We start from the raw sequence: 24675 nt of genomic DNA, 5'->3' as shown, positions 1-24675 counted from the left end.
GCAATGTTTATTCTAATAAAATTGTATTGATGTGTTGTATAAAGGTATACAATAAATATTTCATAATGAAAATTATTAGAAAATATACTGATGACAAAGTCTTGACATTAAATGCATTTTTATATATTTAAACGTATTTGTTATGGTAAGCGGATGAATTTTTACTATGAGATTGACATCCTCGCAGCTGACTGTGACCAGCTGTTTCCCGCCACAATGCCACACATTCAGGTTGTACACATTTTGACCACGCAGCGTTTGTTGTGAAAATTCTGAAAGGAAAAAACATCATTTAGCAATCGACTTTCACTTCAAAACGTCACACTTCTATGAGATGGCATTTTTTACATTGAAACCAGAGAAAGATGGTATTGTTGGACCTTTGCGAATTCCCAACGACATGATAAGCCCAAGTGGAAGGTGAGTTGTATTTTTCATCAAAATTGCGTTATTATTTTTCGCCGGCAAACCGAGATGCTGAGTCAGGCCTCATGAACTGAGTGAATTATGAATGAATGGATTCATTTTTATTTCTGTTTTCTAACTTATTTTAAGTTGCAGCACAAGCACATGAAGAACAAGTATGAATCGTGATAATTGTTTAGGCCTTATATCGACTGAGAAAGCAGTTATTTTTTTTATTTTTGCGGAGTACGAGCGACTGATCAGCTGGTGTGAGATCCAGCTGAGCGAGTCGCGATTGTCTCGCACGCCACGTGGTCTTTCATTTTTGTAACATAGCCATAGGTTTTGTTGATATAATTAATCCAATCTTGTTTCAGGAATTATATTTTGCAAGGATACTCGTGTTAGAATTCCATTAATTATTTTGAGAAGTCCACATTGGTGTTTGACTATAATCATGTTTTCTTCATCCGTCGGCGCCGGTTCCAGATCTCCGACTTCGTTTTGGCCAGGGTAGCCACTCTGCATCTGGCAATTTTCAAATTCATTGATACATTGTTGGCCAATATTTTGGATGTTTTTACAGGGCTTGCGGAATGAAAATTGAATTATTTCCGTAGGTCAGTATATTGACTAAGGTTGAACATCGATGAAACAGTTGTTGTTCCATCGACAGATTTTATGTGATTTTTTTAATTTTTAAATGCCGGGCACGTGTTTCTGTGTTGTGGTTCGTAATCAGGGGCCACCCAGCTTCGCGCGATACACACCGCATTTGCGTGGGTGGGTTTCATGCAAATGAGCCCCGCCGTGTTCTGTGTGTATCGTGTGTGTGTGTATACAGAAACAGTACAGTGCCTTGCTGATCCCATCTCGCTTGTTATACATCATCTACATGGACAACAAGCGTTTGGGTGTGGAATGTGTTTTATTGTGCGTTTTAGAACCACGTGGTTTTTATGTAGTTCACATATACTCCTTGAAACTGATTTAAAGATTCTCAATATCAATAATTGCTGTATACCTCTAGTCATTTAATTTCAAATATACGTCTAAAACTAGGTCGCCCTTTCTTGTATTGAAAAGTGTAAAATTTACGGCTGAGCCTTGAGACTTGGTGCAGTAAGCAAAGTTTAGAAAACATTAGGTTTAACACATTTCCAGACAATCATTGTTTACATTGTGGGCTGCACTCTGCTCCTTATTTTTACTGTACTGTAAAAGTCGAGTTACATATCAAATAGTGACTAGAATACTGACTATTAAAACTAATAAGAAACTGCTAATGTTATGAACGTTTTACATGGTTTTTTGAAGGTTTTGATAGGTTGAGTATGGGTTCTTGTTTATTTGTATATTTGTAGCTCACTCATAAAAATTAGGCCATATCCTTTATTTTTCTTTATTTCTCCTCACCGTCCAACACTTGGACTCGGGGCATAGAACTAGCTCCCAACTGTGCTTTCTGAAATGTATATGCTGTAACTTTCCACCTTCAGTTAAATACCTCAAAAACTTAATGCCCCCCCCCCCAAATATCTTGTAATTTGCAGATCAGCCCAACCCACATTTAATTTGCTTCAAAGATTGGACTGTAAATCACATAAAATGTAGGCTTGCAAGTTGCGTAATAATACATGTGTAGGCCTACAAAATTTGGTTTAGTTTGTGTTTATTTTTCAAAATCTACTTTTAATGATGAAATTAGATTTCTTGAGAATTAGAATTATTCAATTGTGGGGGTAAATTCAAGTCTGTCTAAAATTTGGTATTTATCCAGAGGCCTCTGAAAGATTTATCAGAGAGTAAAGACTTATTTATATACTTGCATAGACCCAACATATTTAAGTTTTACCCATTATTAATATTAGACTTTGTACCATGGAGCTATTCAACAGCTCCATGATAAAACCTAAAAAAAATGTTCTGGACATGACTTTTAATGACACTTTGATGGTACATGTAGGCTGAATTGTTATATCAAATCATAGATTGCGCCTAGACAGGTTTAGTGGGCCCTACCGTACACAACTTGCTGAGCGAGCTCTAATATTTCATTTCTCATCAATATTTTTATTTTTGTTTATTTTTTGGAGAGCCTGATCGACTTACATTAGCCGATATGTACTGTTGTAGCTTTACTAGACTTGACTCTGTTTGGAACTTCATTATTTCATTATTGACCGAGGCAATTTACAATTACAGATGTTTGAGCCTTGAGGTCATGATGAAATGTACATTTACATGTATGTACATGTAGGCCTTTTGAGAATGTCCTAAATTTTCAGGCTTGTTGTAGCTGTTTATTATGGGATAGCCTACATTGTACATTTTAACTCCCCAAAATGTTAACTTGTCAACTGAAAATAATAATTGTTTTCAAAATTTTGCTCAATTTACTTAGTGTATATGGACATGCTGACCTAGATTAAATAAACTGGGGAAACGAGAGTGGATTATTTTCTTCCATATTTTTACTTGCCTGGTCATATTCATAACCTGCAGATTGTTTTTCCTTATTTCATTGCTGGAATTGAAATTGAATCCATCGTCTTTTCTCAGAAATGAACAAGGCACTGTATGGTTGCACTTTCGTGAAGCCAGACATTTACTAACAAATTAATAAATGGATACAAGTACCACTTTAATTTACACCACTACTTACACCCATAAGCGAAATCACATGATTTGTTAGTAGTACTAGTTCCTCATTCAACTACTAGTACATGTACACAAGATCAAGAAGAACTGTCTGGAATGCTATGTACTTCCATGTCTGGTATTGTGTGTACATTCTACTATGTGTGTGTGTCAGTCACTATATTTCTGCAGAGCATGTTTTAGGTGTGTGTGTGTGTGTGTGTGTGGGAGGAGAGTTTGTGGGCAGCTGCCCAAAGTTGGCAATGAGCCAAAAGGCCTGGGCAAGGGGTTCTACCATTGTATGTGTAGGGGTCGGATGTTGCTTACACAATGAGGGGCTCTGGTTTCATTTTGCTGTTAATGCAAGGTCCCCTTGATGATGCAAATGTGCTTTTGTAGCCATATGTAGGCTATTGATTGAATTTGTAAATACATTCAAATTTCAGTGTAGTACCATATGTTATGTATAATATGGATGTAATTTAACTTGTTGATAATTTATTCATACATGTAGCTTGAATCAATTGTATTGTCAAGGTGTAGGCCTGCTTTTATGAATGGAAATATATGGTTATTATATACATGTATATAGGGAACATGAAGGCTATGAAACTAGGTTATGAATTGCGCAAGATACTTGTAAATGAAATGATAAAAAAACAAGTTTTTATCTATTGTTACTCTGGAAACAGGTAAAACTGAAAGTTGGCTTTGTTTACATAATAGACCTACAGGGTACATGTATGTTTGCATATGAGATGCTCAGTTGAGAGAGGGACATTTTTACGATTGTTAATATTAATTATGGGCCAACATGAGGAAATTTGAATATACACGCATGTGTTTGTGCCCCCACCCTCGCCCCCTCTTGACAGTTTTTCTTGTGCCTACTCATTCGGATGGCAAATCGATGACAAGTCGAAGGGATGTATTTAATTAGCCTGACCCAAGCGACTGTTGTAACGTCACCGTGAATCATGTCTGATGTGGTACCCACACGTTTTCCGGCGAGCCAGTTGCACATCCTATATTTCTTTTATTTTGTGCGTCCTTAGCTTTCACCCAAAAGAAGCATGTAGGTCTGTGTTTGCCGTTCATTTTATTTTGTATAAATGTATGTTGATGGCCTGTTATATTTTTACCAAAATATATATGACAGACATACATGTACATGTACATGTTATGTGCAAAGAAAAGGAGGTGAATGTTTGCTTACTACATGTACATTGTAACTAGTCTGCAAGCTCAGATTCAAATATGTCATTTTAACTAATTTACGTACATGTCTTTAGAGTGAAGACTAGACTTGCTTGTTTCAAATATGAGGCCTACAGGCACTGTCTAGTCTCACTACTTCAGACTCTGCATTATGTGACTATGCGAATTACAAGAAAAAAAACTTTATGAAAAGGTCTGCCTGCAGACTACATTGTTGTAAGTGCTCTTCACCAATAGCTTCCTTGGACAAGATCTGTCAGACATCTCATTTTCGTAATCTTAATATTATTCAATCCAAAGTAATGAAATATAGGACTACAATTCAAGGGATATCATAAAACCAGAGGTACTTGTATTTGACTCCTTTCACCTAGGTTTTATTTTCCCTTCCTAGAAATGATAATTTTGGGGCCCTGTTTCTCAGAGCAAACTGTATCAGACCACTTAATCCTCAGACTCATTGTCTGCCTACAGGTAATCCTAGCCTTTGGAAATCTTTTCTTTTGATGATACACATGGTTTCAGAAGGACAAAACGAAAAGAATGCTCAGAATTTGGACTATAGTGTACATTGAGGGTCTATTTCTTTCATGAGCTTTTAGTTTCGTTTTCATGAAAAGTATGGAATAAGTAAAAGGGAAAAAAAGGTTGCATACTGCTGCATCGTTCATTTGAAAATACACGTCCCCAAACTTTTAGTTTTTACCAATTATTGTTCATTATCATTTTGCTCTTTTTGAGCTCGGAAGGTGTTTACTTTTTTATTAGTTTTGGAATGTAATGATCATTTATTGATTTATTTTTACAATCAAAATGAACATAATGAATTGCATTTGTATCAGGGTACAAATTATGCACTGGCTGCTTGATTAACATTTTTAGAACTCTTGAAATTTTACAATTGAAGTGTGGAAATCTTATTTCTTCTCAAGCAAACTTGACATCTGTATGCCATGTTGGAACTAGGATCACTTGTCTGGAAAAGGATTGAAGGAATCATTTGTCGGTTTCTCTTATTGAATTTATTGTAGATTGGATGTAACAGTTGTCCACTAATAACCCTTTTCTTATTTTCATTGTGTAGTACTAGTAGATTTCCGTACAGGCAACCTCGCATGGTAGAGTAGGTCACCATCAAAACTTTTGATAGGCCTCAGTACCAATCTTCATTGCTATTCAGATTTTTTTCCCCCATTTGTGCTGGAATATAGAAATGTGTCCTATAGCATTATTATAGCAAAAGCGGCCTTGCCCGAATAAATATAAAAATTAAATGCCTGTTTAACTTTACATGTACATCAAAGTCAGAAGTATGCGAATCATTCCTCTCTTTTGATCTTTCAATTTGATCAGGAAGTTCTGTTCTGTCTTTCATTGGTTGCATATGATTTGACCTCTTCTCTTAATTGTGTGTTGTGAATATTTTAATGTTTTTTAACCAAACAAACTCACAAAGTGCATTTGATTCAATTTAATTTAGATTTAACCATTGTTTTCCCCTCTTTCTGTCTCTTTGCAGCCCTTCTCCATCTGGAGCACCCAAGGAAGCTGAGAAGCGGATAAGACGAGAGATCGCAAATAGCAATGAGAGACGGCGTATGCAGAGCATCAACGCCGGTTTTCAGTCACTCAAACTACTTCTTCCACACAATGAAGGAGAGAAATTGAGCAAGGTATACTTGCTGAACTAATTTTTAACAAAATTTGTAAAAACAAATAACGAAATAAGATACACGAAATGATCTTTTCATTGTTCTGTAATCTGTATTCCAATGTCAAGTCAGAAAATTTCATAATTCCAAATTTCTCTCCCCATCTATATACATGTATTATACTCTTCAATAATTTGTCAAACTATTAGAAATGTATATTCTTTTTACATCATTCACATTTATAATGTCGACCGTGCAGCAACAAAAATTGTACAGAACAACTATCTCATACTAGTACTTTTTAGATGAATCAAAGTTTATCATCAAGCCTTTAGTTTTCAGGATGAATTGTCCAGAATTTGTCAACAATTTCATTCATACTACTGTAGTTGATATTCATATTTTGCATTTCACACCCATCTTAACTTACAGGCCGCCATCTTGCAACAGACAGCAGACTACATCTGCCGCTTGGAGCAGGAGAAGACGCACCTCATGAGTCAGGTGCTGAACCTCAAGAGGGTATTGGTCAAGTACGAGAGCAATGGAGGAAGTGGGGACAGCGACCCGGAGTCGCCCATACCTCCCAAAAAGCGGAAGCGCTACGACAGTATGATGGATGAAGGTATCGGGAGTCCGGAGTCGTTTGACGACACAAGGAGCACTGCCTCCGTGCCGCTGGACTCTAAGAAGGTACGTTTTTAAAATGTATCTTGTTTAGGGTTGAGATTACCCCCCCCCCTTTCTATCTCATTCTTGGTTCCCTTCTCCTTATCTCTTACTGTTTCCTTCTCTTTACGATTCTTCATGTTTATGAAACTTGTGCATTTTCAAAATAAGTTATTCTTTCACCTTGATGTAGTCTGTCCCATGCAAAGCCCGCTTTGCTTTTGGATTCTCACTTTTCTGAGACCCTTGCCGTGATAAATACAAAACAATAAGTATCAAAATTTAAACTGTAGATTTTCATATCTGGGACCCCAACCTGATAGGAATAAACGTGCAGATTCTGGTTCCACAAACTAGTATGTGAAAGATAGGTCAGTGGTGACAAGACAAGGAACCCTGACTGATAAGAGAAAACAGGAAAGCCTGTCACAACAGAGACACCAAGAAAAGTAGTCATCTTATGTTTTGAACTCTGCTTGACATCAATCATACACTCCCTGGATCTCTCACTGCTTTCTCCGTCCTCTTTCTTTCTCTTTTCTCTTCCATTCGCTTACCTTTTATTTCTCACTCATTTTTCTTTCCATCTCTTTCCTGATCTTTCTTTTTCTTACCTTCTCTTTTCTGTGTGTACATATAATGCAAATGTTTAATATAATTTACCCATAGTCCCATACTGAATGTGACGTCATTGAGCATGTCCAGAATAGCAAGGAAATTGAAGTTTAGCAACCCCCCCCAAAAAAAAAAAATTAATGTCAAATTATTTTCCATTTTTTCATTATTTAAAGCATTTTCTAAGTTAGCAATAGATTTAATAACTTAAACCCAAGTCAGTAGATTTTTCCCCCAGCTTCGCAAATTCAAGTTAGTATTGAATCATTGTACATTTTGGAATACCCTATTGAAGTTGAAAGTTTACCAATTTTTTTTCAGATAATGGAAGACAACCATCGTGAGATCATGGACCTTCGGGCCAAGCTGGACCGTGAAAGGCACTACCGCATGGTAGTCGAAGAGAGAAATCGATCGCTGGAATCTCAACTTTACCCAGAGAAACTCAAAGAGATTTCAAAGAAGGTATGCTCAATAAAGTCTCATGGATTGCCAAAAATGAAGAATTTTAAAAAGATTTTGCAAAATGGGATTTTTTCTTTTCTTTTTCTTTTTAACCAGAGGAGAGAATTGAAGATGGTGTTTTCAATGAAATGATCTTAAAGGGGAAGTTCACCCTGAAGAAAACTTTGTTGTAAGAATAGCAGAAAAAATAGTAAAAAAATATTGGTGAAGGTTGAGGAAAATCAGTTGAAGAGTAAGAAAGTTATTAGAGTTTGGGATTTGTGACCTCATAAACGAGCAGCTAACCCATGTGTTATGTAATATAAAATGCATGAATTTCAAATTTTGTATGGTTCCTGATGACTTAATTTTGTTTTCTATTCATGATCGGGTGTGAAATGATTTGTCTATTCATATACAAAAGGTACAGTGAAAACCATTTTCAATTTTCTGAGAAAATGACATTTCATTGATTTTACCATTCGCTATGTAGGAATGCTGCTCGCATATGACGTCAGTAATAAAATAATTGAAATTCTAATAACTTTTTTAATATTTGATGAATTTTACTCAAATCTTCGGCAATATTTTTTATTATTTTTTCTGCTATTTTTGCAATTAACATTTTGTCAGGGTAAACTTCCCCTTTAAATACTTATTGATAATAAACAATCATCAGTGCTTTCGATTTAAATACTCTCTATCTTACATATTTATTGGATTATATTTCCAAATCTTGAAACTCTGAACCACATCTTTCGGTCTTTAGAGATACAGCATACATCCAATTTAAATTAGAATCCTCAGTATTAAAACCCTGCATTTTACAGGAAAATAAGATTGCAGTACAGAACCAGGGAATGGAATATATGTATCATGCATGTGCAGGCATTTGCAAGTGCTTCGCAGATTTGTAATTTCCTCCTGTGGTTTTGGATATCAATCCTGTTCTTGGAATTGACATGTCATGACAGGAAGTCTATGATAAATGTTAGCCAATAAGCTTTATAAAATCCACTTTTAAACTCTAGTATGCATGTCCTTGTGCAACATGGAGTGTGCTCTTATTGAAAGGGTTTGTTTTTGTCATTTCCTTGTTGAAGGTGAAACCGGAAGAAGTGCCTGCCACTACGAGTCTCGCAGAGGACCTGAGGCGGCACGAGGAGGCCGAGTTGCAGCTCCACCAGCAGCAACAGCAGCAGCAACAGCTTCGTATTCAAGAGCATAGGGTGAGGATGATGTCGTACCCGTACGTCACCATGACAACGCCCGCCCCTATCACAACACCTGCCCCAATCATGACGCCGACCACCTCGACATCGCGGCAGAATCTGGAAACCATCTTCCAGGCCATCAGACACCTGGAGGGCGAGAGACCGACCCCCGGCAACACCCCTGTCCAGACACCGTCCCATACCCCGACCCCGGAGGACGAGGCGCGGAAGGGCCGTGACGAGTGCGACGACATCCTGCGAAGAGCGGACGAGCGATCTGTCATCCGCGAGACAGAGTCGCGGTTCAAATCGGAGAGCCTGGAGGAGAGGAAAGTGTCAGAGTACACAAAGGGTCGAGGTATCAAAATTGAACTTGTGCATCCGCTCGACAAGCTCACCGCAAGACCAAGTATTATCGTGTCATGAGGTCTGCTCTGTATCATATCTCTGTATAAAAAACTAAAAATAAAGGAAAAAAAAGAGCGAGGACTGTACAATACTAGGAATTACCTTGATTATTTTGTCACTGACATATATTTATTCTGTAGCTTATGGTGCACTCGATATCTACAAGTAGTACATGTCTGTAGTTGACTGGAGAGTAGGTCTGAATTTTTTTTATTTATTTGTCCAAGAGGTTTAGATAGTCGCATTTGAAATCAGCCTCTGTCCTATCGGCGAGCATGTGATAGTGCGACTTTATGACTGAAACTCGAGAAGAAAAAAACAAAACATCTCATTAATACTGTAAATGTGAGAGCTAAGCCCAGTAGCTGGCTTGGCTTGCCAGGGATAGGGTATCTTGCCAGAACAGGAAACTGGAGGAAGTCTGGCATCCGGTAGGAAGTGGCCCTTGTTGGTTTCAGTTTCCTCGTCCTGAACTGAAAGACCACAGGGAAGAGGGGAAATTCCCAGATAACGGTTTGGCAGCTGGTGCCTCCGCCTCTCTCCCTCCTCCTACAGGAAACAAAGTCCTTATCAGATAAGGACGCCTTTGATATAATGGGATATTAATGATTACTTGAGGTTCATCGATACTGCCCTTAAACTAATATTGAACTTCACAAGATAAGTCTTGGCCCAAAGTATCTCTTTTCTCCATTGTATAATTTAAATGTAAATTTGAAGGATTTCTCATTACCTTATTTTGTGCCAAATTTTACCATCAGTGCTATATAAAGGTTGACTTTCTTTTGGGGTCTTTTGTTTTCATTATGAAAGGAAAGTAAGCAATTTGCTGATTCTTTTTTTTAAAGAGATATGCCAACCAGAGTATATTCTTAAATTTGTGTTCATGCAAGATTTAACTTAACACCCATCATTCTACAGTTAAAATTGAGCAGACTGTAAAATGTTGATACCTCTATTATCAAGCAGTATAAAACTAGACCAAAAGCTTCGGTCTCTGTTATGTTGGTTGTTCAGCTGAACTTCGTTGGCTTCACTCACCAAATACATAGACCGAAGTTTAACCGTCGTCTGTACGGGGGCTCAATGGCCACGGCTAATTTCTTGTTTTTCTCCTCAATACCGTGATATTTTACACAAACAGTGCATTCATATGCACCTTTAGGTGATAATGTTTAAGTAACGACAGTTTCTTACCCTAAATTCCCGCTTTGAAACTGGCATTCAGAGGATTGTCTCTAAAAGTTGACACTTGCGACTCGGAGAGAGTGGGCAGCCATCTTGGTAATGAATTATTCATGAAAAGTGGCCGGCGAAAGTTAGACTCCGCCCCATGACCTTTACGTCACACATATACAGTGCCCGGATGTTGAAGTTTTATCAGCTTGCTTGGCGAGCGCGAGCAAACGTTGAAAGGAAAAGAATATTAATATTCATAAGCCTGACGTAAAAGAGATAATCTGATTGGCCAACGGTTTCGATAAGCAGTTGACCCGGAAGTTCATCCCACCTCATATGTTTGTGTACATTATCGACTTCGGAGGAACGAGTGAATGGGGAGCTACACGACAGCCGAGGAAAGTCACTGTTTTTGTTCCTTTCGAATTGATGTTTTACCACTTTGATGCCACTTAATGTCTAGAGGAAATAACAAGCTGCATTTTGGTAAGCTTCTTTTTATATATATCTTTTTCATTAAGATAAAAATCGATGAGCCCCGCCGGGGGGATTTTGCATTGTACCTCCCCTAATGGCGGGGACACGCTAGCGAGCCGTCTGTCGACGAGGAGAAATTTAAAAAATAAAAAATGTTAAAAAACTCCTCGAAACAGACGGCTGCCAGCTGTCTATATAAAACTAACTTTCAATTAGTTGGATTAAACATGATAAGCAACACAAAAGGCTTCAGAAGCAAATGTGCAAGGCACCTGGTAATCTCCTGTCGGAAACAGATGACAGAAGTATTTACTTGCGGCACAACGAGTTTGGGATATCCTGACTGAAAAAAAGTTTTAATAGGTTAAGGACAACTAATGACAGCAATGCTTGATGGCTGATATGATAACCCTCTTTTACAGATTAACATGTCAGAATATTTTGATAACTCGCCAAGAGCATTAGGAACGGGTTAACAGTTTCTATCAATTGGCCTTTGTACACAAAGCACCTGGAGCTAGATTGGGTCAGCAAAGACAAAGTCTTGCTACCTAATCAGGTTACATGATGTCATTGTAACAGTTCAGAATGAAAGTATGTTGATTAGGTCTTGCGACGGGCATCTTGTTTCTGTGCCTTCGTCAGCGAGGTTGCGGTTACTCTCTGGCTCGTACCCCTGCTTTACGACTCGCGTAGATGACAGGGGTACCGCTAATCACTCATGGAAAGTTGTAAGGGGTACATTAGTAACTTTTCTCTTTCTATCATCTCTGTACCTTCTGTCTTTCCCTACTCACTCTCCCTGGTCTGATGATACTGTCTGTGAACTTGGCCTGGGGACAAGTCTTGTTGACCTTCCCAGAGTTCACTGCTTACCCCCCTGACGGAAAGCGTTCCGTTTGGATTGGGGTGATTCAAACCGAAGTTGCTGAACTTGGGAGGCACATGCTCAGGTTTTTGTGACAGACGGGGATTAATGCCTCTTGACGAGGCATCGAAGTTGGATGTGTCATTTCTTGTCCTTTCTTCGTCTTTGGCATGAGAACCTGAAAACAATGAGCTTTTTTAGAATCTTATCATTTTATCTCAATCGATTCTATCATATTAATATGCTGCTTTGACAAAGACAATGATCTGTGCAGAGAATGTTGCAACTACTTCATTAGTGGCCAGCTGGTCATTTGGAGAATGCCGCCACCTTAGAACCAATCTTGCTACTTTCATAAATAAGTGCTGTCAATTTAGTTCTACATACCTGTGTACTTTTTCTCTCACTGTCAGAAAAAAGGAGCATTATTTTGCAGATTTCACACCCATTTTTATTTAATTTTTTTTCTTCATTTTTTTGAAAAGTCATGCTGCGAGAGCGATGACACACTGATTTTGGATTAGTGCCTTGGAACAACTGGCGCTCCCCCTAGTTTGGCTTGGTCTGGCTGACTGACAACTTGCCTGTAATTTTCCATGGTGTTAGACAGTCATTCATGGCCGGCTTCCTTTCGGGCCATCACTGGCAGGAAGGTGCCACTTCCATATGGGGGGAAATGAGGCATAAGCCCCTCATTTCCCTCTCTCTCTCACTTACACATTCACTGTCACTTGGGTCCAACCTTCTGTCTCTCTCTTGCTCGCTTTCTCTCTTGTACTCTTCAGTATTGGATTCAGTAGGAGGAGCCAAATTCTTGAAAAAGAAAGTAGTTCTGGTTGCAATGTTAGGTCAGCCATATTCCTGTGTTGATTTCCACCAACTCTGTGCTACTATGTTACAACATATCCTGTGATATTACATTTTCTGCATGCTGTAAAGCATGCTAAATTCAATGCAAAGTGACCCACCAAATAGTATAGCCGCAAAATAGAAGGAAAAAAGTTTGTTTAAAAACAAATTTAATATCCAGAAGTAGTTATAGAACTTGACTTAGTCCTTATTGTAGGTAGATAAAACACTGCCAGTAGAATATATAGACTTCATGTATATTTGAATTATAAAAGGGAGTTTGGGGAGTTTGTGATAAGGGAATGCATTTCTACTACCTATTAAAGCAGGTAGTGCCATGTGCCTCAAACCAAACCAAAAAAAAATAAAAAATAAAAAAAATGATAAAAGTGAATAGATAAAGTGATGAAGGCAAATAAAAGAAATGACTTAAAAACTCATAGCAAGTCGGGTAGAATAGCTGAGAAATGAATAGGCTTGTATTGTAAATACTGTACAAAGGCTGCTTCGTGTTTCTCTGTTTTGTGATACCAGTTCTATGTGGAGTAAGATTGCAGTTTGTCATTATTTTTGCATCATATCTGGGTTCAGGAGATGTTTACTGATGAAGACTTTAAGATTTTGGATGTGGTTGAATAGTTTTCACGGTCCATATTATTGCCTTTATCGTGTCAATGTGGTCACTCGAAAATGGGGAAAAAAAACATATTGCTGTCTCGATAGAATTTGATATAAAATATTTTGCTTTCTTTTAAAATGTTTAATTGCCATCTCAAAAACTCATTTATTTTCATCATGACGTAGAAAAAAGAATATTTGTATTAAGAGCAAAAGGGTAATGAATTTTGAATGAAATACCTCCCCCTCTATACTATTCTCTTTTATTTCCATGTGATTATTTATTACTTTTTCCTGTTTATGTATTCATTGGTGGTACTTGCAATACTTTCTTTGTTCGTATGTGTTTTTGGAAAACTCAGTAAAGTTGACAGGGTTGAGGTACCTAATCCCCATGTATTGAATTTTCAAATGTCAAAAGTATCTAGTGTTTGCTCAAGAAAAGCAGCTGATGTACTTGTAGACTATAAAATTAGCAATATTATTTATTGCTTTTGTTGAACCACCCCACGTTTCCCTTTTCCAAAATAATTATGGTTATCTCAGAGTTCATGTTTTATTCTTTACATATATTTCTCCCCCTCCCTTGTCCGTACAAACATATCAAAACCAAAGAATATATTTTAAGAGATTGACTTTTGTAATGTTAGACTTTTGGGGAGTTTATCAGTATATTATCAGATTGGACAATCATGTTAAAATTGATTATGACTTTTGGTAAGGTACAATTTTCTTTTATAAAAGTAGTTCTGAAATACACTTTGTGAAAAATGCTTTTCTCTGGAAAATGTGTTCCAAGAGGCATTCTCGTTATTTGTATTCTATGTTAGACTTCCGATTTAATACTTCGCCCGGTAATACAGGCCTTAGTCCTGGAATATTTCTGGTCTTTTTCTTACCAATAAATTATATTCTTAGGAAAAAATATGAAATTCATTAACTATAGAGCCTCTGTCTTGTCACTAAATATACCGTTAGTAGCATAACATTTTTGAAATCTTGTATGTCAAGTAACACAATTTTGCTGTATATAAATGCATATTTCAAATGAAGCAGGTGCTACATAGCTAATGATCTCTCAGACTGCCCCTTGTAAACTTGCTGCTTTGAAAAACAACAAATTTTCCTTGTACATATCAACAGGAAGTATAAAACTGTCCATATTGATTTAATTGTTAATGTTTAAATGAACACTGATAATATTTTTTCGGGGGGGTAGGAAGCTTGAAATGTCCGTCATCTCAATTAGTTAATGGTAATTTGAAAAACATAATACTGTATTTTTTCTACGACAACTTATGGGATATGTATGGAGGGCCAAACTTGCTGCTATTCTGGTTAATTGTAGTTAGGGTTCTATGTTATGTAGCACCTTGCAAATGGGGGGGGGGGGGGGTCCGAGATGGACCGATATATTTCATGATAGTGTTACTGTTGTATTTTATTGTACATGGCATATAATGTCGGTGTATACGCTTTGTTCATTTGTGTATTGTACATGAAGAGAGTAATCTATTGTTGTTCATATATAACTTATGGAATGAAATTGTTTATTTTGAAGGTTGGAACATTTTTATGCATTTCATTTTTGAAGAAAAAGAGATATAAATGACTCTTTGTTTCTACTCCAGGCACAGTGACTTTTATGAATCCCCAATGATATAAGGGGTAAAAGGAAAACCAAAAAAAAAATGTATTTAATCAAGAAATGATAAATTCCATTACTGTAATCTTATTTATATACCCAAAACAGGGACTGTATTGTATTACTGTAAAGAGATTATATCATTCCATTGAAATTCATTCATTATCTGTCAAAATTATTATTTAACTGAAAAAGCATGTATAATACTGCACAAAATATATGTATGCTTCTGGATTATTTTATCTTGCTAAAGTTATAGATTGGCATGCATAAATGAACAGTGACATAAAAAAGTGAATAATTGTATGCTAGATAAGAGCATATGCTTTTTTAATGTTATTGAACTGACCAGTCCATCTTTATATAAATTTTTGTAGACGTTAAACTGCACTAGTTCAACACACAATGCATAAATCTCAACAGAAAAAATTTTTTTTAATGAAAACCAATTTTCCCACATCTGTCTTTTAAGTTTGAAATTGTTAAATATATAACTCCTTTTACCTAGTCGTAATTTTACATTCCAGAATTAATATATTTGTTGCCAATTTGGATTCTGTATGGTATTAACCAATATCCCTATGCACTGCACGCAGTTATCCACATACATACCCTGTTACATAGGCCTATTGCAAAATATGCAAATGACCGTCTATATAGCGATATATAACTTTGAAATGTTTTAGTACATTTATTTCTCCCGAAAGCCCTTGGAGGCTCTGTGTGCTGGATGTATTGTCGTGTCGACATTTTGTGTTACAACACCTGACAAAATAAAATGATAAAAAATCATAAATTGTACAAAAGGATATCTGTAATACCATGTGTCCTTGTATTTGTTAATTGTGATGTGTTGGAGCAAGCAGGATGTTGGGTAAGAAGGATGTAGGAGAGAAAATGGGGGGAAGTAATGAGGAAGAGGAGAAAGTGGAGAACAACGAAGGAGAGAGAAGGACGGGAAAACAGAAAAAAGGAGAGGACAGGAATAATTAGAATGATGAAATATAGGAATAAGACAAGAAGGGAGAGGTGGGAGAAGAAAATATGTAATGAGAAGGAAATTAAAAGCGAGATAAAAAGTGGGATTTGTACTGAGTAGAGAAATGGAAACATAAGATGAGAGAAGAAAACTGGAAATAGAAAGAGGGAAGAATTAGAGGAGAAAAATTGGAAGAGAGACGAAAAGAAAATGGAGAAAAGAGGAGAGAGGAAGAAAGAGAGAAGAGAATTGAGACGATAATAGAGGGAAATAATAGCTGTCTGAGAATATTGGGAGAGGGTTGTCTATTTGGTTTATTGCCATTTCGTCCACTGCCATTTTGTCCACTACCCACATGGTCTAATATCATTTCGTCTACCATCAGTTGGTCCACTATCCACATGGTCCAATTACCATTTCGTCCAATCACCATTTCGTCTAATAGCCATTTCGTCTAATAGCCATTTCGTCTATTATCATTTGGTCTAATAGCCATTCGGTCTAATGGTATTTTTTTGCCAATTGGTCCAATAGCCACTTTGTCCACTATCATTACGTCTATTCCCATTTGGTCTAATAGCCAAATGGTCTAAAGGCAAATGGTCTAATAACCACTTGGTCTACTTTCATTTCGTCCATGTTCCATTTGGTCTAACTGCATTTGGTCTACTATCACTTGGTCTAAACTCATTTCGGCTAACAATCATTTGGTCTAATTGCCATTTGGTCTAATAGCCAATATGTCCAATTGCCATTTTGGCTAATCACCATTTCGTCTAATATTCATTTCGTCTAATACGCATACTGGTCTACTATGCTGCACTAGCGCCCTATACGACCCGAGTCGACTCTATTCGCGATTGTGGGCCTAATTAATTACCAATTCTCTTCAACTTCTTGATTTATTTTATCACTGTTGACTAGTGTTGTTCGTCATTGATTACTTTGCATTATGGAAGTGTTTTCCACCCAAAGGGGGAAGCAATGTGTGTCTTATCGAGGTTATACATACACGATACGGGCGAGGAAAAACGTCATTTTCATGTCAGAATATCACAAATTTCGACCAGCGCTCGCATTGTTTATTTAGATGTGTATTATGTACAAATTTACAAAAAGTGATTAAAGTGCCCCGTTTTGAGGTCTGAATATAGGAAAATTTCAGCTCGCACTGTGATGTTGCATTTACAAAAGTAAAATATGTATCTTCAAGAATTCCTAAACGCAGTCCTTAAAACGCCCCTGTTTCATGTCAGTATATGGAAAATTCTCAGCTCGCGCTGCGCGCTTGCAATCCTCGCATTAGTTATTAATCTAGAGAAATGTTCAGGATTTCAAACAGTGTCAAGACTTACGATTTTATGTGTAAAATAATAGTGGGCCTACATGAAATAAAATGTTTATAAAAAAAAAAAAGATCAGCTCGCGCAAGCAAAAAAAAAAAAAAAAAAAACACGGAAAAAACCCTCTTCGATCCGCAGACAGGGGAATATATAAATGAATGAACATTTTTCGAGCAACAGCCCCCCCCTGCCCCCATTAGCAAAAGCTAGATCCGCAAAAGGGATGTGTTATAATTATACCCGGCAGGCCTATATACTCGCGACCAAAAATCTACTCTAGTGATTTCAATACCCCCCCCCTTCCTGTAAACTCCTGGATCCGCGCCTACGTAGTAGTAATTATTTTAATTATGTATATTATTTCTATTATGATTATCCTTATTATTATCATTTTTGTTAATATTAGTAATATGATCATCATAATTATTATTATTAGTAGTACTTGTGAATTTTATTATTATTATTAATATTATTATTTATTAGTATCATTATGATGATTATCATTCTTATTATTATATCCATTAATTGCTACAGCATGAGTATATCACAAACATTATACTCATCGTTATTGTCAATACTACTAGGCCTACATTTATTTTAGGCGCAGGCGGGCTTCTAGCGACGGGAAACGAACAAAAAGGGAGAGGATAGTACAGGGAAAGAAGATAGGACAGATCGGGAAGAGCTCTTTTTTTTGGGGTGGGGGGTATATTGATCAATAATATTTCTTTAAAAGGCTATATTGTCTTTCATCTGTTTATCGTATTTTGATATCGGAATACAATATTCTCCTTTCTTTTTTTTAAATAAAAATTGAGCGACAAATTAAAATAAAAGGACCCTTGTCCATTTTCCCCATCTTAGTTCCCCCTTTTATATGGGTGTGTGTGTGCGTGTGTGTGTGCGTTTTAGGGGGGTGGGGGTGCCTGAATTGCTGTACCCACTGAATCGACCCTTGCGATAGTAGTTATCATCATAGTTTTTAGGGTTTTTTTTAAACTAATATCATCAATAATTTCAAGGTATTAAAGTCATTTCGCTCCCCTCCTCGGATAACGCAAATTATTTGTATTAGACGAAATGGCTATTGGACCGAATGGCTATTAGACTAAATGGCTATTGGACGATTTGGGAATTGGACGAAATGGTTAGTAGACGATTTGGTTGGTAGACGAACTGATTATTGGACCTTATGGTTGATGGACGAAATGACTATTAGACGAAATGGCAATTGGACGAGTTGATAAGTAGACGATGTGGATATTGGACCAACTGAAAATAGCCGACATGGCTATTGGACCAAATGAACGGTGGACGAACTGGTTAATGGACGATTTGGCATTAGACCAAATGGATTTAGACGAAATGGTTGGTAGACGAAATGGTTGTAGACGAATTGGCTATAGACTAACTGGCTATTAGACTAAATGGCTATTAGACGAAATGGTGATTGGACGAAATGGGTGGTAGACGAAATGTTGATGGACGAAATGGCATTAGACGAAATGAATGTAGACCATGTGGTGAGTGGACGGGATGGCAGTAGACGAATTGGCAATTTACCGTCTATTTGTTTCATTCAGGCATACCTTTTCCAAATACATGTATTTTTTTCCGAAATTGGCAACTTTGACATGTAACAAAAAAATGTACAGTGAAGTTTATGATCGTGCATGACGTTAATACCATAAAGGTCTTCAAGCCATGTACAGATGGATAGAAGAATCGGTTGAATGTACACAGTCGTGGAAAACAAGATATTTACATTAAAAAATAATAATCAAACTACATGTATGTAATTTTAAAGACAGTGGACGATGGGTAATCAAAATTTTCGGAACTAAAAGTGTAGTAAACTAATGAGTAAAATTTAATATCTACTTTTGTTTTCATTTCTGTCGTCCAAAGACAAGATAAAAATTTTACTGAAGTCAAGTGAGAAATTTATGTGCTGAGCAAGCTGTTGCACAATGAACAGAGATGGCGCTAAAGCAATTTTTTTTCCTTAGCCATTGAATTGAATAAGCCAGTTCACTGTTAGCTGATGATCAACTTTTCTCAAATGACCTTTGCGATTTTTCATTAGGATGAGCACTAACATTTTCAAATGAAGATGTTGCGTAAGTGTTCCCGGCAAAGCATTCAAATTCGAAGAATGAAAGGCATTATATAGAGCAGGTGACTAGAATAGTACATCAGGGGTATTTTTTTTATCTATTTGTTTTGTTGTCTGGTCCCGGAACATTTTGACAATATTTTTGGCTAAAGTCAAATACAAGTAATTAAAAAGACTTTGTTACTCTTTAGCTTGGAGGTGATGAAAAGAACATTTTAAAAGGAATACCTGAAAAATCGTCAAATCACTAATGCCTATATGTCAGAGAATTGAAAACCAACTTCATGGTTGATCTCAAATGACCTTTTACTGCTTGTGCGCAGTTTACAACCGTGAACAGGCTTATTGGGGTTTTTCAATCAAATTAGATAAAGTTTATTTATAGATATTGACGATGTTCTCATGGCCATCACTTTCACCTCTTTCAGGTTTCGGTAATCCCCAAAGCTTTGTTCAATATTTATTTCTGCAATTTGTTTGTCCTATTTTATTGTTATGGGGTGAATGATAATTATGAAAAACGGCATTTTAGTGAATGAATTTTGCGTTCTTATAATGAATGTTTTATTTCGACGAGGAACTCAATAAAAGAACAAAGACCGAACTATTTTACATCCGATTTTGATGAATTTTCCAGGGTTATGCTTGATTTAGTTTTTCATATTGATTCAAATCAACGTTTTTCTGTCACAGTGCACTGGTGGACCTAATAACATGTATAATGTATGAGATTTTAGCATTTTGTTTTTTCTAAATAGTTGTCGCTCAGATCGAGTTCAACACTTTGGTAGTGCTCAATTCGTGAAATTATCAATTTATTTTTCTTATTGTAGCTGCTTTTCTCACCCATTTTTTTTTTTTTTTTGCTTTTCTGAGAACTTGACTTTGTATTTTGGCAGCATAGCGAATCCAGGGGGACCAACATGGCCGCATGGCGAGGCTTAAAGGGATGGTCTGGGCTGAAAGTATTTATAGCGTAGAATTCATTAAGCAAAATGCCGAAACTTTCATAAAAATCGGATAACAAATAACAAATTTATTGAATTTTAAAGTTTAGCAATATTTTGTGAAAACAGTCGTCATGAATATTCATTAGGTGGGCTGAAGATGTCACATCCCCACTTGTTCTTTTGTATTTTATTATATGAAATTAGGTTTATTAAATTTTTTCCACCAAGAACTAGAAAAATTGGATCATCGGACAACTTAGTGCATTAGATATTTATTGCTGCAACTTTCATTATATAAAGGGAGAGATATTATTCACACAAGTAAGAAAAATGAAAAAAAAATGTGATTTTATGTAATAACATAAAAACCGGAAAGTGGGTGACATCATCAGCCCACCTAATGAATATTCATGGCGACTTTAAACTTCAATAACTTTATTTTATTATCCGATTTTGATGAAATTTCGACATTTTGCTCTGTGAATTCTCCTCTAAAATATTAAGATATAAATATTTTCAGCCCGGACCATAGTTTGATAAAAAGAGAAATAGGGGTAAAAAGCCGGATGAAAAAATGAAAAGTGAAGAATATGGATGGGGGCCAGAGTCGCTCTTCACTCTCCATTTACTTGTTAATGAGATCCACTAGCGTGTCCCCCCGATCGACGAGTAACTCATGCAGGGGACGTATCCCTGCCCCCCCCCCCCCTGATGAGTCACAACTGATCTAGGGGGCCGTGCCCCCCACCCCCTTTGAGAAGCAAAATTAATAATTTGCAATGATCATGATTAGTGCTTATTCCCATTTTGAAGGGTTTTCATTTCAGCCGGGCCGGGAAACTAGATTCAAGCATGATACCTATTCTTTATGATAGGCCTACCCCCCCCCTCCCTTGATCGAAAAGTTATTATAAATGTCATTAGGCCTACCAGTATATATATAGGCCTACTTTTTGGGGGTGGGGGTGCGACTCGATTTCTTTATATATTTTGGTGGTCGCTTTATGCAGACGCAGGGGATCTCGGCATCTCGGATAGTGACTTGGCAAATTAGGTTTGTGGTACCAGGCCGTACAAAATAATGTCAATTTCTATACTAGTACCTAATGATGACCGATGGGGTTCAATGATCACACCCATTGGCCGCCCCGGGTTGGCCGCGCCCTTTAAACGTACCTGTACTTCTGAAACTTGTCGCCGCGTCGTATGTCGACGTCGCGACGTCGACATACACGTACACCGCGCGCTCGCTGTTTACGCGGCCGCTATGTACAGTTTACAAATTTCGCGTTGTTTTCGCCATGTTGGGATAGGCAGGGCAAAAAGCTTCCGGGGATTCGCTTTCCATTTTCCAGCGATGGCTGTTTTTATTCTTTTGTGACAAGATATTTGGTAAGCTTATCCATCCAAATATTTGGGTTGATGTTTTTCGTTCTTATTCTCCAAATTTTTTTTTCCATACGTTATGAAAAGAAAACATTTATTTCCATCAAAATAATGAGAACAGTCCCAGACGTGCAATTTTGTGTGGTGTTCTGAATAAACTTGTGTTGCATTGCCATTACAGAAAGCATAAATTTGTTATTATACCCTTGCCTTAGTCTAAATAAGTTAGAGTCTGCATGTTAAGTTTTGATAAATTCCTATTCACTGTATTATATTAGCTTTAATGAGGAGAAGAAATTATAATCAATGATGAGGGTAACTATATTTTCAAAATTTTTTCATGAAGACTTTAAGTTTGATTGAAGTTGTGCCCCGCCGGGGAGTTGTGCATGTTTTATAATTAATTTCTCACTGTTCACACAAAATTGACATTAGAGGCTTTTAGGAGTAGTGAACGAGAACGTCGTAGCAGTCCTCTGATCGCTCGAGTCAATGTCGTCGTCTGCCCTCGTTCACTACAGATCGGATGACTTTAGATTTCACTCGACTTGTACGTGTACGTACGTCCACTTGAAACAGCGCGATAACCAGCGGGTCATGACACGCTGCCCGACCCGGAAGATCTGGGCGTACCATCGCCTGGCGACCCGGTCGGGTGATGCGAAGGTGCAACTTGTGCACACTTGCCCTTTCACTTGCTTTGATTCCTTTTTACGCGAGTTAGGATATATATCGATATAAATTTTGGAGATCAGAAAGCAATTTCAAATATGATAAACATAATGCATCGTACAACTTACATTAATTTTGTGAAAAAGTCACTGAAAACTGTGTTTTAAAAGGGAAAGGTTGAACTTCATGCTGAGCTTGAGCGGTTAAATGACGTCACTCACGTGCACGTCGACTATGATTTAGGAGAACCGCAAAATGGATGTGGCGAGGTTCTCGATTCTGATAGTGGACGTGTGTGAGGACCTGAGGCATATGGAATGCTAAAAAATGACGTCATCTCGTACCAGTTGACTATGTCGACGTGCATTTCTAAAAGTGCTCATTACGGAAGGCAAGATCCAAGAGTAAAATTTGCATGACAGAATTATGAAGTAGGTCAAGGGTTTCACTGGTATCACGATAGAAAATTCTGACTATAGTAATTTTAATAGTATGGCTTCGCATGGGCATGATTGATGATGGGCATTGGCTAGCAAGCCTGCGCGTGTTATCATGTTGCCCAATTCAGGCCTATAGTGTTTGGTCTAGATTTTTATTTTTTTAGGTCTAGGTTCTAAATGACATTATATTATCTTGAACTAGCGATGCTAAACAAACAGCAAAATTTATTGATTTGTGAAGTCATTTGCAAGCAGCTGTCCCACATGTCGTGTGGTAAAAAATCAATGAAATGTCATTTCTCAGAAAATTTGAAATAGTATTTATGGTTTTCTGATATCAATAGACAAATCATTTCACATCCTCTCATGAAAAAGAAAAAAATAATCATGAAACATTAGAAATATTAAATTCATGCATTCCCTTATATATAACGTATGGGGCAGCTGCTTGTTAATGTCACAAATCAAAACTTATACATGTAATAACTTTCTTCATCTATAATGGATTTTCCTCAAACTATCCCCAATATTTGTTATTATTTTTTCTGCTATTTTTACAACAAACTTTTCATCAGGATGAACTTCCTCTTTAAGTCTCTTTCATGTTGCCTGAGACTACATGTACATCTATCTCCACTGGCCGGATCTATCTAGGGGCTGATGCCCGCAGCAATGCAGGAAGGGATTCCCAGACGGTGCTGTAGTGGGAGGGGGGAGGACTAGCCTTGAGGACTCCATGATGATATTTTTAAATATTTTGACATATACTTCTTCATCATGGAGCCTTGAACCGCCTCCCATATATGCATAAGCGATACCTCCACAAGCGGATGGATTTCCCTAGGAAATCCATATTTACAGGGTGAAATCGGTTAATAAGTGTCAATTTTATTGATATTTTAACCTTCAAACGGCTAATGTGTATGAAGGGATAAAAATTATTTCACTATGTATGGCAAAAATGAGAGGTTTCTTACCAGACCGATCTCGTGTAGATCCGTTTGTCAACAAAGCAAATTTATACAATAGGTCTGACCCTTGAACCGCTTTGTTATAACGTACCTTGGATTAGCGATGTTACAAAATGCCGCTTTGAAGAACAATTTATGGATAAAAATTATTATGTAACAAATACTAAAATTGAATACATGATTATAAATAATTATTATAATAATGATTATTATTTCACCCTGTAAATATGGATTTCCTAGGGAAATCCATCCGGATGTGGAGGTTTCGCTTATGCATATATGGGAGGCGGTTCAAGGCTCTATGATGAAGTATATGTCAAAATATTTAAAAATATCATCATGGAGTCCTCATGGCTAGGGGAGGACACTTTAGGGCCACCTGCACCAGCCCAAGTTTTCAAATTAGTGCGCATTTTCTGATGCGGCAAATTATCCCGATCTGAACAATCTGTAGATTATTTGTATCAATGGAGATGCAATTGTTCATAGTTAATAGGATTAATCTTGAGATTGCAATCCCAAGTCAACTTGGGATTATTTGCAAAATAGCGAGCTATTTTACGAATTATCCCGTTAATTCGCAGGTGCAGACGCACTCGGGATTTATTCACTGCGTCAGACCACAATGAATTGATGCCCCGCTTGAGCAGGAATCGCTCTTCTTGCGATGATGGAGACAGGGTTTCTTGAATCTCAAGATTAATCGCGAAGAGGTTTGATCGGGCGAAAATCTCGAGATTGAGCAAACTCAGGCTGGTGCAGCACTTCCTTTTCATTGAAGAGTGGACAGCATCCGTAAGGATTTTTTATCCTTGGAAAGGAGAACACATTAAACAAAGATTCAACAGAAGGCAGATACATTGTATGACAGCATAAACACAGATTTGCAGGGATTCCATAGAAGTTTTGGGATAATC

At 37.2% G+C, this 24675-nt stretch overlaps 2 protein-coding genes across 3 annotated transcripts in view; both read left to right on the top strand.

Annotated features, from left to right (window-relative positions):
* The first annotated feature begins 201 nt into the window (after positions 1 to 201).
* On the top strand, positions 202 to 10233 carry LOC121425503 (transcription factor AP-4-like). The gene is made up of 5 exons (XM_041621612.1): positions 202 to 420; positions 5783 to 5936; positions 6348 to 6608; positions 7521 to 7664; positions 8747 to 10233. The coding sequence occupies exons 1-5, from the start codon at positions 335 to 337 to the stop codon at positions 9281 to 9283; spliced, it is 1182 nt and encodes a 393-aa protein (XP_041477546.1). The 5' UTR covers positions 202 to 334; the 3' UTR covers positions 9284 to 10233.
* Positions 10234 to 21558: 11325 nt separating this feature from the next.
* LOC121425089 (cytoplasmic FMR1-interacting protein 2-like) overlaps positions 21559 to 24675 on the top strand; it is a 53781-nt gene continuing 50664 nt past the window's right edge. For both annotated transcript variants that reach the window (XM_041621181.1, XM_041621102.1), the window contains exon 1: positions 21559 to 21681. The gene's annotated coding sequence lies outside the window, so the exon portion shown is untranslated. The remainder of the gene's footprint in view (positions 21682 to 24675) is intronic.

The sequence above is a fragment of the Lytechinus variegatus genome, chromosome 1 (assembly GCF_018143015.1).
Source record: "Lytechinus variegatus isolate NC3 chromosome 1, Lvar_3.0, whole genome shotgun sequence".
In the NCBI taxonomy this organism is placed as follows: Eukaryota; Metazoa; Echinodermata; class Echinoidea; order Temnopleuroida; family Toxopneustidae; genus Lytechinus; species Lytechinus variegatus.
The sequence above is the reverse complement of the archived record's forward strand: the minus strand, read 5'-3'. Positions and strand labels throughout refer to the sequence as shown.

Coding starts and splice junctions, on each gene's coding strand:
- LOC121425503 (XM_041621612.1), top strand. CDS start 335: ATGGCATTTTTTACATTGAAACCAGAGAAAGATGGTATTGTTGGACCT. Junction 5,937..6,347: donor AAGGAGAGAAATTGAGCAAG/GTATACTTGCTG, acceptor CTTAACTTACAG/GCCGCCATCTTGCAACAGAC. Junction 7,665..8,746: donor TCAAAGAGATTTCAAAGAAG/GTATGCTCAATA, acceptor TCCTTGTTGAAG/GTGAAACCGGAAGAAGTGCC.